This window comes from Hemiscyllium ocellatum, chromosome 15 (genome assembly GCF_020745735.1).
Source record: "Hemiscyllium ocellatum isolate sHemOce1 chromosome 15, sHemOce1.pat.X.cur, whole genome shotgun sequence".
In the NCBI taxonomy this organism is placed as follows: Eukaryota; Metazoa; Chordata; class Chondrichthyes; order Orectolobiformes; family Hemiscylliidae; genus Hemiscyllium; species Hemiscyllium ocellatum.
The window spans coordinates 61,316,973-61,330,767 of NC_083415.1; the positions used below are offsets into that span (position 1 = coordinate 61,316,973).

General features: G+C 41.7%; 1 protein-coding gene across 1 annotated transcript in view; it reads left to right on the top strand.

The window, feature by feature from the left end:
- Positions 1 to 13,795, top strand: part of LOC132822815 (ubiquinol-cytochrome-c reductase complex assembly factor 1) — a 127,898-nt gene that overhangs the window by 29,329 nt on the left and 84,774 nt on the right. The window contains exon 5 of the mRNA XM_060836169.1: positions 2,334 to 2,391. Coding sequence (XP_060692152.1) covers positions 2,334 to 2,391 — 58 coding nt within the window. The remainder of the gene's footprint in view (positions 1 to 2,333; positions 2,392 to 13,795) is intronic.

Consider the following 13,795-nt stretch of genomic DNA (forward strand, 5'->3'; position numbering starts at 1 on the left):
TGACTCCACAGTAGCTACTAGAAACTGAGCTGTAAGCACAAGTGTCGGCACTTGAAAATCGCTGGAATATTTTAAAACCAAATCCGTTGCACACTTAGAAGCTAGTGTCATCTCTGCATTGCCCTGAAATAGGAAGTATACAGTGTTTATTGAGGTACATTTAACAGGTGTCAGCTTTTCTCCACTGTCTAATCTCAGCAACCAGTTTGCTTTTCCAAGGGTTTCGAATGTGTGTCTGCAATCAGTTGAACTGGGGCATTGTGCCTTCCAGATCCAATTAACATGATTGTGTCCAGCAAGTCACAGGTTAAAGCTGAAAAGAATGCTATTCTGTCCTTTTCACTAGCTCAGGGACTCTGCTGCTGCTTTCAGTCACTCTAACAGCCTCCTCCATGAGCACCAACCTGACATTAAAATTGTTAAACTTCACACAGGGCTAGATCCCTCAGATTCTTTGGTAATAGTGACAGGTTTGGTCATCAGAGCAGCAAGGGCAAAGCAATTTGAAATAAGCTAGAAGTTTTCTGATCAATATTCTATTCCATTTTGATTTAAATTTGCGTTCAAAGATTTGAGCTTCAACCTTAAGCATTCATTTCCTTTGCTGCTGGCACAGTGGCAGTAATGTGCACCATCTACAAAATACTCTCCAGAAACTCACTTGTTCACTAATCCCCAACTATTACCCGAGATATGGAATTGATAAATTGCCAGTTTGAATCTCTGCTTGGAGCACACTTAGCCCTAAAGCTGCACTGTTAGTGTGCCTGCGACAGGCGGGCAGTATTTTCTAAGTAAGGAAAGGCTTCGGAGATTTGAAGCACAAAGGGCCGCAAGAGTCTTCGTTCAGAATTCTGTTAAGGTTAACTTGCAAGTTCACTTGGCAATTAGGAAGATAAATGCAATGTTGGCATTCATTTTGCAAAGGATAGATTTCAGTTGCAGGGATGCACTGTTGAGGCTTTGGTCAGATTGCATTTGGAATATTGTGGGCAGTTTTGAGTCCCATACCTAAGGAACAATGTGCTGGTCTTGGAGAAATCCAGAGGAGGTTTACAAGAGTCACCCTGGAGATTAAGGGCTTGTGTGAGGAGCTGTTGAGGACACTCGGTCTGTACTTGATGGAATTTAGAAGGATGAGGAAGGATCTTTTTGAAACTAACAGAATACTGAGGCGCCTGGGTAGAGTGGAGGTGGAGGCGATGTTTCCATTGGTAGGGGAGACTAGGACCTGAGGGCACAGGCTCGGAGTGAAGGGACGACCCTTTTGAATGGAGATGAGGAATTTCTTCAGCTAAAGGGAGGGGAATCTGTGGAATTTATTGCTACAGAAGGCTGTGAAGGCCAAGTCATTGGGTATCTTTAAGACTGTGTGTGTGAGACAACTTCTTGATTAGTAAAGGGATCAAGTGTTACAGTGTGAAGGCAGGAGAAAGGGATTGAGAAACATTGACCATCGTTGAATGGTGGAGCAGCCTTGATAGGCTGGATGGCTTAATTCTGCTCCTATATCTTGTGGTCTTCTCTCTGCTAGTAAGGAGGGCCTTTTGGCATTCTGTTGAGCTTTAATGGAGTTGTTCTATAGAGAATTCACTTTTATCAGTAGTTGATCTGTTTATGGAAGAATGTGTTTCACACCATGACACCTGGGTAATTTACAAAAGAGCCATATTGGCTGTTCATAGTGACGCTACTTTAGTGTCCGCCTAAATCTGGGCAATGAGTCATACTGCAGCAAAACTTGACACTCAAACTTAGACTCCATACAGGAGAGAGAAGGGCAAATAACCCATTAAACTCTGTGAGGCCATTCTGTCATTTTGCTGGACCATGGCTGATATGCATCTTAAATCCATCTAGCCCACCTTGGTTGGGAAGCATTTAATACCATTGTCTAGCAGAAATATGAGGGTTTTTAATTATACCTGGTCCTTATTGATTACCAGTGTCCATTGCGATGGCATTGATATACTTGGTAACACAGTGGGCTCGAGGTTTTAATCAATGTGGCATTATACTTGGTCTATGCACTTATCGCTGTGACAGCTCTTGTGGTTTCCTGTCTTTTTTTTAAGTAATTTTTCCAATCTTTTTTCTAGCATAAAGAGGCTGTTAGTTATTTCTGAATCTCCTTTCCAAAACCACGTAGCTGGAGTGAGGCAACACCCATCCTGCTCTTTGCTCAGAAAGCCAGTCATAACTAGATTTTTTGTCGTTTGTTCTTGGGGAGGGTCCCTTTTTACTCAGAGTAAGGGACAACACAAAGTTAGGTTCTCTAATGTTTTCTTTCAAGCTAGGCAAACTAAAATGAATCCTTGTTTCTGTGACTGCAGGATGCAATTTGTCAGACACACTGAACTCCTGGTTTCTAGTCGCCCAGCTTCATGTCTGGTGAGTAAACTTAATTTCAAGGCTTGTTTTGAGAGAATGCATAAGTTAAGCTTTTTTAATGTTTGACTTTTGCCTGTTAGATTAGAGATCTTGTGCGAAAATGCCAACAGCTGTGTACACCTCACACAGCTGAACGTGCTGCATGCCAGCACCATCTGCGCCCAGGTTACTGTGGTGCCAGAAAATGGAATTGACGCAGGATTGGAGAAGCGCAATTCTGCCGTCTTTCATCTGTGCTTCAGAACGAGGTCTCAGAAGGATGTGTTTTTGCCTTTCAGCTGTCTAGCTTCCACCATGGGGAAAGAGTGATGAGGATGGGAGAGTCAGACATGAATCCATTTTAGTACAATCTGCTAACTTCTAGAGTGCCAATATTCTCATTCTTGCTTAATTTGCAACTGGGACATGAGTTATTTGGCTGGTAGTTCCGCACTGAACAAGACATTTATAAACCAGTTTGCTTTTACTCAGTAGATCTCGACAATGACTGTACACCTATGACTGTGACTATTCTGAGGCCAGAATTGAACTCTAACTGAAGCAAAGATAACATTCTGATATTCGCTTTTTATAATCATTGCAAATCGAATAATGGGAACTGCTTCAGATTAATTTATATATTTAATTTGCTTCTCGGTGCCCTATTGTCATGAAACCTAAGTTTCTGTAGTGAACAGGAAGAGTTATATCACGTGGAAGTAACAATTAAAGCATGTGCTTTGAAATTCAGTTCCTCAGATCTACGCAAGATCACTACCAAACAAAATTTGTCATTGAACTAAATAAAGGTATTTTGGGCTAGTTGCTTGACAAGATTTATTGATAGATATTACAGAAGTCATAAAGGAGGAGTGAGAATTAGGGAGGCAAAGAGGGTTCGAAAAGGAATTCCTGAGTTTGGGCAGCTGAGAATACATTCATTAATGGGGCGACACTGATAATTTGTGATATGGCACGGTGGTAATATCACCAAACCAGAAACCCTAATCTGGGAATGTGTTCAAATCCCACCACTGGCAAGTGGTGGAGTTAACTACAATTCATGAAGATAACCTGCCGTCCTTGTCTGGTCTGGCTAAAGTGTGACTCCAGACCAATAGCAATATGGTTGCCTCTTAACTGCCCTTTGAAATGGACCAGTAAGCCCCTCCACTCAGTTCAAGGGCACTTAGGGATGGATAACAAATGCTAGCTTTGTCACTGTCTCCTCCCATGTCCCATAAAAGGATAAAAGGAATGAAGCCTGTTATAGAGATGGAGGAGATTACATCACTAGGGAAACGTAAGGCTCCCGACATGAAAGTACGGATGTACATTGCTGGATTGGACACCAGTATGAAACAGTCAATGCAGAGTGATGGCTGAGGGAATTTGAATTGGAATATGGGATCAGATACAGTAAGATTGCAGAAGGTGGAAGATAGGAGACTAGATAGCATGTATTAGCATGGAGAGAGGAAAAGAAGGCAAATTAATGGAAGGCAAAAGATGGGGATACAGGATGATAACATGTCCTAGTAGTGTGCTACAGGGATTGGAGCCATAATTATTCATAACATATTAATAACTCAGATGAGGAAAGAGAGTTTGCAATGACATTTTTAAAAAAAAATTGTGTAGGCCAGTGGTAAAGTTGGCGCAGGGACCACAAAGAGATAGAGACATTAAGCTAGTGCGCAAAATCATGGCAGATAGAACAAGTGAGGAAGAGTAGTGGAGCTGAATATTATTTAAATGAAGAAAAGCTGCAGAAAAGCCAGAAAACCGAGGGACTTTGGAGTCCTAATCCATGAGTTATTAAAAACTAGCATTCAAGCTCAGCAGGAAAGCAAATGGAGTGTTAGCCTTTGTTTCAAAGGGAATGGAGCACAAAAGAAGAAGAATTTGCTAAAATGATTCAAGGCACTAGTCAGACCACAGCTGGAAAACTGTGAACAACTTTGGGCCCTTATCTAAAGAAATTTGCACTTCTTTTGGGGGCAGTCCAGAGAAAGCTTACTATGTTGATAGTAGGAATGGACGGTCTGTCTTATGAGGAGAGGTTGAGCTGGTTGGGCCTGTACTTAGTAGAATTTAGAAGATTTAGAGGTGACCTCATCAAAACATGCAAGATTCTTAGGGCTTTTGACAAGGATAGGAACGATTTCTTCTGCTCGTGGGAGTGTCTCAGACTAAAGACATCATTTAAGTCAGAGATGAGGATGCATTTCCTCTCTGGCAGTGACTCTGTGGAATCCCTTTCCTCAGTTTGTTGTTGAGGCTGGATTGTTCGTTATATTTAAGGCTGAGCTGGACAGGTTTCTCATCAATAAAGGGATAGAGGATTATAGTGAAAAGGCACGAACATGGAGTTGGGGATTATCAGATCAGCCATAATCTGATTGAATGGTGGAGCACGCTTGATGGGCTGAATGGCCTACGTCTGGTCCTTTTTTTAAAAATAATCTTATAGCATTGGGAAAATTTGAGTCTGGAGATATTGAAAATCTGGGTTAGGATTAAGTGTCTGTATTATCTTGTAACCTGGTCTCTTGGCAGTGGTAGGTGAGAGAGACATGTTAGGGCTCTTGTGACAGCATGTGCTATCCTTACCTCTGAATCAGGAGGCCCGGGTTCACATTAAACCTGCTCCAAATTGATAAATATCTGAAAGACAATTATATAAATGATTTGGATGTGACCATAAGAGGTACAGTTAGTAAGTTTGCAGATGACACCAAAATTGGAGGTGTAGTGGACAGAGAAGAAGGTTACCTCCGATTACAACAGGATCTTGACCAAATGGGCCAATGGGCTGAGAAGTGGCAGATGGAGTTCATTTCAGATGAATGCGAGGTGCTGCATTTTGGGAAAGCAAATCTTAGCAAGACTAATACACTTAATAGTAAGGTCCTAGCGAGTTGTGCTCAACAAAGAGACCTTGGAGTGCAGGTTCATAGCTCCCTGAAAGTGAAGTCGCAGGTAAGTAGGATAGTGAAGAAGGCATTTTGTATGCTTTCCTTTATTGGTCAGAGTATTGAGTAGATTAGATTATTTACAGTGTGGAAACAGGCCCTACGGCCCAACAAGTCCACACCGACCTGCCGAAGCGCACCCACCCAGACCCATTCCCCTACATTTACCCCCGCACCTAACACTACGGGCAATTTAGCATGGCCAATTCACCCACTCTGCACATATTTGGACTGTGGGAGGAAACCGGAGCATCTGGAGGAAACCCACGCAGATATGGGGAGAATGTGCAAACACTACATAGACAGTTGCCTGAGGCGGGAATTGAACCCGAGTCTCTGGTGCTGTGAGGCAACAGTGCTGACCACCGTGCCGCCCACATACTTTGCCTATTTATCCTATCCATGTCCCTGGAGGCTGGAATTGAATCCGGGTCTCTGGCGGTGTGAGGCAGCAGTGCTAACCACTGGGCCACCATGCCGGTACAGAAGTTGGGAGGTCATGTTGCGGCTGTACAGGACATTGGTTAGGCCACCGTTGGAATATTGTGTGCAATTCTGGTCTCCTTCCTATCAGAAGGATGTTGTAAAACTTGAAAGGGTTCAGAAAAGACTTACAAGGATGTTGCCAGGGTTGGAGGATTTGAGCTACAGGGAGAGGTTGAATAGGTTGGGGCTGTTTTCCCTGGAGCGTCGGAGGCTGAGGGGTGACCTTATAAAGGTATATAAAATCATGAGGGGCATGTATTGGGTAAATAGACAAAGTCTCTTCCCTGGGATGGAGGTGGTCCAGAACTAGAGGGCATAGGTAAGAGGGGAAAGGTATAAAAGAGACCTAAGGGGCAAACTTTTCACGCAGAGGGTGGTATGAGTATGGAATGAGCTGCCAGAGGAAGTGGTGGAGGCTTGTACAAGTGCAACATTTAAAAGGCATCTGGATGGGTATAAGAATAGGAAGGGTTTGGAGGGGGTATGGGCCAGGTGCTAGCAGGTGGGACTAGATTGGGTTGGGATATCTTGTTGGCATGGACAGGTTGGACCGAAGGGTCTGTTTCCATGCTGTACATCTCTATGACTCTATAAATGTTGACCGGGGTACCCAATCTTTAAATACTCTGGCAATCAGGCCTTGTTCATTGGTTTGGAATTCCTTGTTCACTGTTTTAATGAGGCAGTTCAATTAGTAGCCTCTTTGAAAATGACAGAAAGGAAATTCCACACAAGTGTGTGTTGCTGATATTCACATAACTAAATTTCAAAGCAGTAGTTCAAATGGATTTTATGTAGCAGTACAGGAGATAATCTGCAGAGGTCTATGTTATTACCACCATGTTACTCATATTTAGATACAATTGAGACAGGACAAGTGGGAGGAGGCAAGAGGGGATGGAATACACTTTGCAGAAGCTGTTATGCAGGAACAATAACCATCTCTAAAATTAAGTAGTGCTGTAAAATTAACTAAGCTATGAGCAACTTCAACGCGCCCAGAAAATTCTTTCACAAGAAGGTTTAATAAACTCCATGAATGAGCCATTGCAGTATTATCAGGCTGTGCCATAAACCACTAATTCCAAAAGGAAGTTTCTGCCCAAATACCAAGCTCTATGAAACATTTTTTGTCAATCAGCACTCATTTGTTTTCATGTGGTTGTTTTAATGGCTTTGATTCAAGTTCTGAATGTTTTTCTTCTAATTTAATTGTTGATATAACTTTTTTTTTTCAGAAAAGCAGCATTTTCAGTTGAGGCTTTCAATGCCAATTGACCACTGTGTGAATGTTTCTTTTAATCAGGACCCATGATAAGTTAAGTTTGCGAAATGGTTAATGCAAGGAAAAGCTTGTGACAGACACCATAATAAACGGCAGCACTTTGAAAGAAAATGGCCAACTTCATTACCTCACCCCCTCATAATCTCTGATTAACGAGGCTAAAACTGTCCAATACGTCAAATGGATGGACTGCTGTGGGTGAGAAAGTTTTGTATGAGTGACGTGATTTATTTAAGAAATACACTTGGGGTGGGGGGGAGTGGGTGTTAGAGATGCAGAGAAAATGATTGACCTGTGTTTTTTTTTGGTAAAATCTACTGAAGTCCTAACATTGCTCTTTCGTCTAAATGTTCTTGTATCTCCAAGCAATTCGGGAAGGATTATTTCCACAGATGGTTGGTTGTTTATATTACTAAAGGGTAAAGATGCAGAAACCACAGGCATTTGACAGTTTTGTTAGAAATGCAAGGTAAAGTTTGTCCCAGTAGCCTAGTGGTCATAGGGCTCCATTTCCTCAACCAACTGATTGTGGGTAAGACTTGAGTGTTCCTTTGTAACCCTCAATTACAGAATAATATCAACCTTCAAGGAAGTTACTCAAATACAGATCAAGAATCATACATGTTTTTTGGAGTGTGGGGAAGGCAGGGAGAGAGAACCTAGTCTTTGTGGACTGATGGATTTTATGGCTGGCCCATCAGATTGCCAATTAATAAAATAGCTTTACAGAATGCTAGATATTAACCAGAGTTCTAGGAGGGCGAATGTTTAATTTTTATTCATTCCCTGGATATAGGCATCACTTCCAAGAGTAGTATTTGTTGCCTATCCCAGTTGCCATTGTGATTGTGGTGATACTGAGGTGACTTTAGGATACTGTCACACTTCCTGAATGTGACAGGAAGTCACATAACTCAATGAAGTTATATGTCTAATTCGGGATGTTGTGTGATTTGGATCTAAACTTGAAGGTGATGGTCTTTCATGCACCTTCTATCCCTGTCCTTTCAAATGTTCAGGGTTAGAGGTTTGCAAGTTGTCGCTAAGGAAATCTCGGCAAGGTACTGTAATGTACAATGCCATGATGGCTGGAGTGAATGTTTAAGGTGGCTGCAGATGGCCTGCCAATGAAGTCTTTGATGTTACTGAGTGACTTGAGTGTGTCAACCACAACTTAATTAGCACCACACCTGTCTCTGATTTAGAAAGTTGTGGGCTCGAGTCTTGCTGCAGGACTTAAGCAGAAAAAGCATCATTGACATTCCAGCGAGGTATTGCCTGAGTGCTGCATTGTCAGCAATGTATTCTTTTGGATCAGAGGTTTAACCCAGGCCTCATCTGTCCTCTTGAGACTCCCAGTTGGAGAATGGTTGTCACCTTTGGGACCGTCTTCAAGCTCCATTTGTGTACTTCACTCAAAGAAACAGCGTGGCCTGGAAGGAGGATCGGGAAGGACTTGTTAAAAATCAAGTCTTGCCCTTGAAGGATTGCTTCATTTGACTAAGTGATCTGCTGCAGTACCAAGTCTAAAAATACCCTGCAGTTAATATGATCTTTCACCTCCAGTGAGTACATAGCTGAGGGAATACTCCTTTCAAAGTGTAGTCTCTGTTGTAGGAAGCATGTAAATTACTCCCCTGCTGTTCTGCATGATAATGCTGCACATCGCCTGCGAGAACAGAAAGGGATTTAACATTGCATCCCAAAAATGGCACCTGCTAGAGTGACGTTTGAACCCCAACCCTTTGCCTCAGGCAAAAGTGTTACAGCTGACCCTTGGCTGAAAGAGTTTGCATTTTAATAGCACCTTTCCTGATCTCAGGAGGTGCCAATTACACACGATCCAGCAATGCAGTTCTTCAGAGAGAGTAATGGTCCAAGTGAAGGTTTTCTTTTTTCTATTCATTCCTGGATGTTTTTGTCCAAAACTCTGAGTAGTGATGTCATTGGAGGTACCAGCATGACTAAGTGTCTGGCTGTAACAGGAAGGGAGCTAAGTTAACACGTAAGAAGCAGTCATTAATCTAATGGGGCTCACCTTAAGTGTGTTATTTCAGCTCTGCCTGGTGTCAAGCTCAATCCTCCGATGATATCAGTCCTTGCAGTTTTAAAATCTAAATAACAGTAAAAAAGCAATCGAACAGCACATAATTGCGCCTAGGTGATTTTTTAAGTGTAATTTTAAAAAAACATCTCTTTGAGACATTTCCACTTTTCTTGAGCAGCGCAGAAGTGTTTTTTTTCCATAAAGTCTCCTAAATCATGCACCTGCAAGTGGGTAATAGCCTACAGTTGAGTCTGGGGAAGTTATTAGAATGAGATTTTATGCATGTTAGGAGGGACCCCTAGCTTGTTTTCCATCCTCTTTGCTCCCTCCCCTGCATCCTTATTTATCATCTACGTACTTTAGTGAATGTTTGGGTAAAATCAGGATCTTTTCTGGTTCTTTTCAGTACTTTCTCACAGCAGAACTGGCGATTGTTGTTGAGATGTGTGACTAAAAGAAAAATATTACTGTTGATAGAATAATGGTTACCTGGGAGTGATTACATGGTGTAATCTAATCAAGTGGCTCAGAGATCTTTATGAGAGGAGACCTGGCATTTCAGGTGCCTTTTCCTGTGTGAATATGCCAGTGGGCAATAACTTTTTAATTTTAAAATGTTTTTCTCTCATCAATCTGTGATTGTACTACAGTCGCGTTTGATGATTCATAATTTTTGAATTGTTAATGTGGCTGAATTTCCACTGCTCCCTTCTGCATCTTTTGGTAGTAAGCTCCAGAAATATTAAAGGGGATTTATGATCCTGTTACAGCAGGTTTATATTAAGAAAATCTGTGGCTGACAGCACTGGGCATACAACGACTCTTTATAGACATTAAAGTCAACATGTAACACAATCCCGATGGCTCGCTCAGAGTTGCAGGGCACCAATTAAAGAAATAATTTGCATTTATGTAGTGCCTGTCATGTTTAGATGTCCCACAGTACTCTATAACCAATTCATTATTTTTAAGTGCCTGGCAGTGACTATCTCTAATGAGAGCGATCAGCCATTGCCCCATGATATTCAATGTCACTAGAATCACTGAAGCCCCCTCTATCAACATCTGACAGGGTGCCATTGCCCAGAAACTGAACTGGATCAACCATGTAAATACAGAGCAGGGCTGAGTTTGAGAATTCTGAGGTGACTAACTCATCAACAGCCTGCCTACTATCTAAAAGGCCAAAGTCAGGAATGTGATGGAATATTCCCCACTTGCTTGGGTGAACAACATGCCAGGAGCTTGGCGTCATCCAGCCTGCGTGGTCGATACCCTATCCTCCAACCTAAACATTCAGTCTCTTCACCACAGTAGCAGCCACGTCAACTATGTAACTCATGAAGGCTCCCTCAACAGAACCTTCCAAAGCCAGAAGGGCAAGAACAGCAGGCACATGGGAACAACAGCAACTGCAGGTTCTTATCCAAACCACTCACCATCCTTACTTGGAACTGCATCGCTTCCTTCATTGTAGCTGGGCCAAAATCCTGATACTACCTCCCTAACAGCACTATGGACATACCACCACCTCATGGACTGCAGCTGTTTCTGAAGGCCATTCAAAACCACCACCACGAGGACAGTCAGGGATGGGCATTGAATGTTAGCCCAGCTATCATTGCCACGATCCATTAGAGAATAAAAACGTTGATGTAACATAGGCAGGCACCAGAGTTAATTTGGACAAGCAAGGTACAATGAGCCTGTGCAAAAGAACGGCATTTGGTCCATTGGGTGTATACCGGAAATTAATAACCATTTAATTTGTTTTGATTGTGGAATGACTGTTGGTTCAGACATAAGTCAGTACTCTTCAAATGGTGTCTTGGGATCCACTTTGTCTGCATGAATGAACAGGCTTGACTGAAGTTTAACATTCAACTCAGAACATACGACCTCCAATATATAAAACTCCCTCTGTACTGCACTAATGTGTCATTTGGATTATATACAGAAGTGGGACTTGAACTAGTGATCTCCTAACTGTTACTGAAGCAAAATGATACTGGAGGCAAAGGATTCAGCTCATGTATGATCCTGAGAAACAAATTGAGATAATGTTCAGCCTGATTCTTGCACATTTTTAATTCTTTGATAATCTGGCAGTTTACAAAAAGATAAGCACTTCAAAGTCATTTGACAACCTTCCTCTGTGTCGACTTATCGTTCCCCCTCACCTGACCATTGCAGTACAAAGTGAAGGCACAGCCCCAGCCTTCACTGAGTAGCTGACAATGGATAACAAAATGCTGGCTTAGCCAGTGTCAGTGCCAAAAACAGAATTTTTTTAAAAATGCATCAATTGACCAAGTGTAATTCACTGTCCATATCTCTTATTTCCTCCTTCACCTTAGATTTTTTAAAAATTCCTATGATTCCATAGTATGTTTCTTACAGACACAGATGTGAATATTCAATCCATATGCAGCCAGATAGTATTTCATGGTTCAGGTACCAATCAATAGGCTTCTTCCACAAAGATTAACTTGTAGTCCTTCAGTATGGGGGCTTGTTCCTATACAAGTTCTGATAAATCCAGCCCCATAATTGATTTTATTATTTCCTGTGACAGAGATGTTTGGTTACATTGTTAGTGCCTGATTATCTCAGTTAAAACTGTAGCAGGAGTGCAAGCCAGAATCTCAGTTCAGCATGATATCCTCTGCCATCAGTTTTAAAAAAAAAAGTTCCCCTTCTGTAAACTGGGCAAATGTTTTGGCCCAGCAAATATTTTCACATCAAACCCTGCAAATTCCCACTCACCTCAAGTTCTTTTTACTGTCAGGGAAGCTGCTGACGCTGTGGTAGCGTCATTTACTCCATCATTTCATGTGTCCTTCCAATTGCACAACTTATGGTCTGTTCAAAGGCTGTGACATGATACAGGTTGAGATCAAAAGGGCATTGGATAATTATATGAATATAAGAAAAAAAGTTAAAAACAGGAAGAATATGGAACTAGTAAGTTTGTGTCGGCATGACAACCTTACTTACTCAAATCATTCTAAACTTAGTAGTGGCTGTCACTGAAATCCCATCCTTGGAACAAAACGCATCCCTAATGACATAAAAGCTTATGTTATCAACATTCATTATATCTTCAGAGACTTACTGCTTGGTTAATACATTATACTCCTTTAAAATAAGATTTAATCCCTATGTGGAAATCATTACACTACTGTTGTAATGTTGCCTTATTTAATTCTAACGCGAAGCTCAAGATATTGCCCAAAAATTAACTTCTCTACTTTGAAATATTGGTGCATGGGGTTCAGCCCCATGAGTCTGTACTGCTTCTTTTAGATCATTGTAAACGTATATCTTAACTCAATTTACCGTCCTTGTCCATAATCCATAATACCCTCATCTACAGTGGTTAGCACTGCTGCCTCACAGCGTCAGAGACCCGGGTTCAGTTCCCGCCTCAGGCGACTGACTGTGTGGAGTTTGCACATTCTCCCCGTGTCTGCGTGGGTTTCCTCCGGTTTCCTCCCACAGTCCAAAGTTGTGCAGGTTAGGTGAATTGGCCATGCTAAATTGCCCATAGTGTTAGGTGAAGGGGGAAATGTAGGGGAATGGGTCTGGGTGGGTTGTGCTTCGGTGGGTCGGTGTGGACTTGTTGGGCTGAAGGGCCTGTTTCCACACTAAGTAATCTAATCTAATCGAAAGAAAATCTATCAGTCTTAGTTTTGAAATGTTTGATCAACTCCGCTCAGCAGCATTTTGGTCGGGAGAGTTTCAGTTTTCCACTACCCTTTGTGTGAAGACTTGCTTCCTGGTGTCATCCTGTGAACATCCTGGTTCGAAGTTGAACTTTTTGCTCCCTTGTTCTGGTCTTTGCGTCATTGAGGGAAATGGAAACTGACCTCAAAATGTAACACTTGTAGCTTTAGTTAAGGTCTGCTTTTTTAAAAAGTTGCTTCTGACATTTTACAGACACAGCTTGCTCAGGTATTGCAATCTTGAGATATTTCTTCACACTTCCAAAATAACTAATATGTTTCACCCTGAACTCCAAGTTAGAGAGTTTTCTTTTCAAAAATGAGTGATAAGCTGGACATCTTGGTCTTAGCTAGCTTTCCTCCAACTCAGTTTGTTCTTAAACAGGCTTTCCTCCAACTTAACAAGATAACACATGTACTTTTCCAAGGCAGTCACAGCCCCAGCAATCTACAGCAAAGCAAGCAGTTTTCACCACTCAGGCATTCTACAGAAAGCTTTGTTTAAAGAAACTGTCTCCAGTATCCACAATGAACTTTCAATGACCCCTTTTTCAAGAAACCACTCCAGGTATTTTCACAAAGCGTGGAATAAATCAATTTTCCACAATCCTTTAAAACTTAAGTCATCCAAGCAATGTTAAATATAAAAAGGTCTTTGTAACTGTATATGCTTAAGTGGCTTCAAATGAACAAGAAAACTGTGTGCCATAGTATTCAGGGCTGAGCATGTAATTATTCACTGTTCATACCATACTATAGGGGATTGAGATGAACTGGAATGCTGTTTCAAATAGCTGGCACAACCATGGTGGGTTGAGTGACCTCTTCCTGTGTAGTATAGTTTTACAATTGTGCCCATTGCTGGCAATACTGGTAATAGGCTAGGAGGAAGAGTTTTGAGAATGAA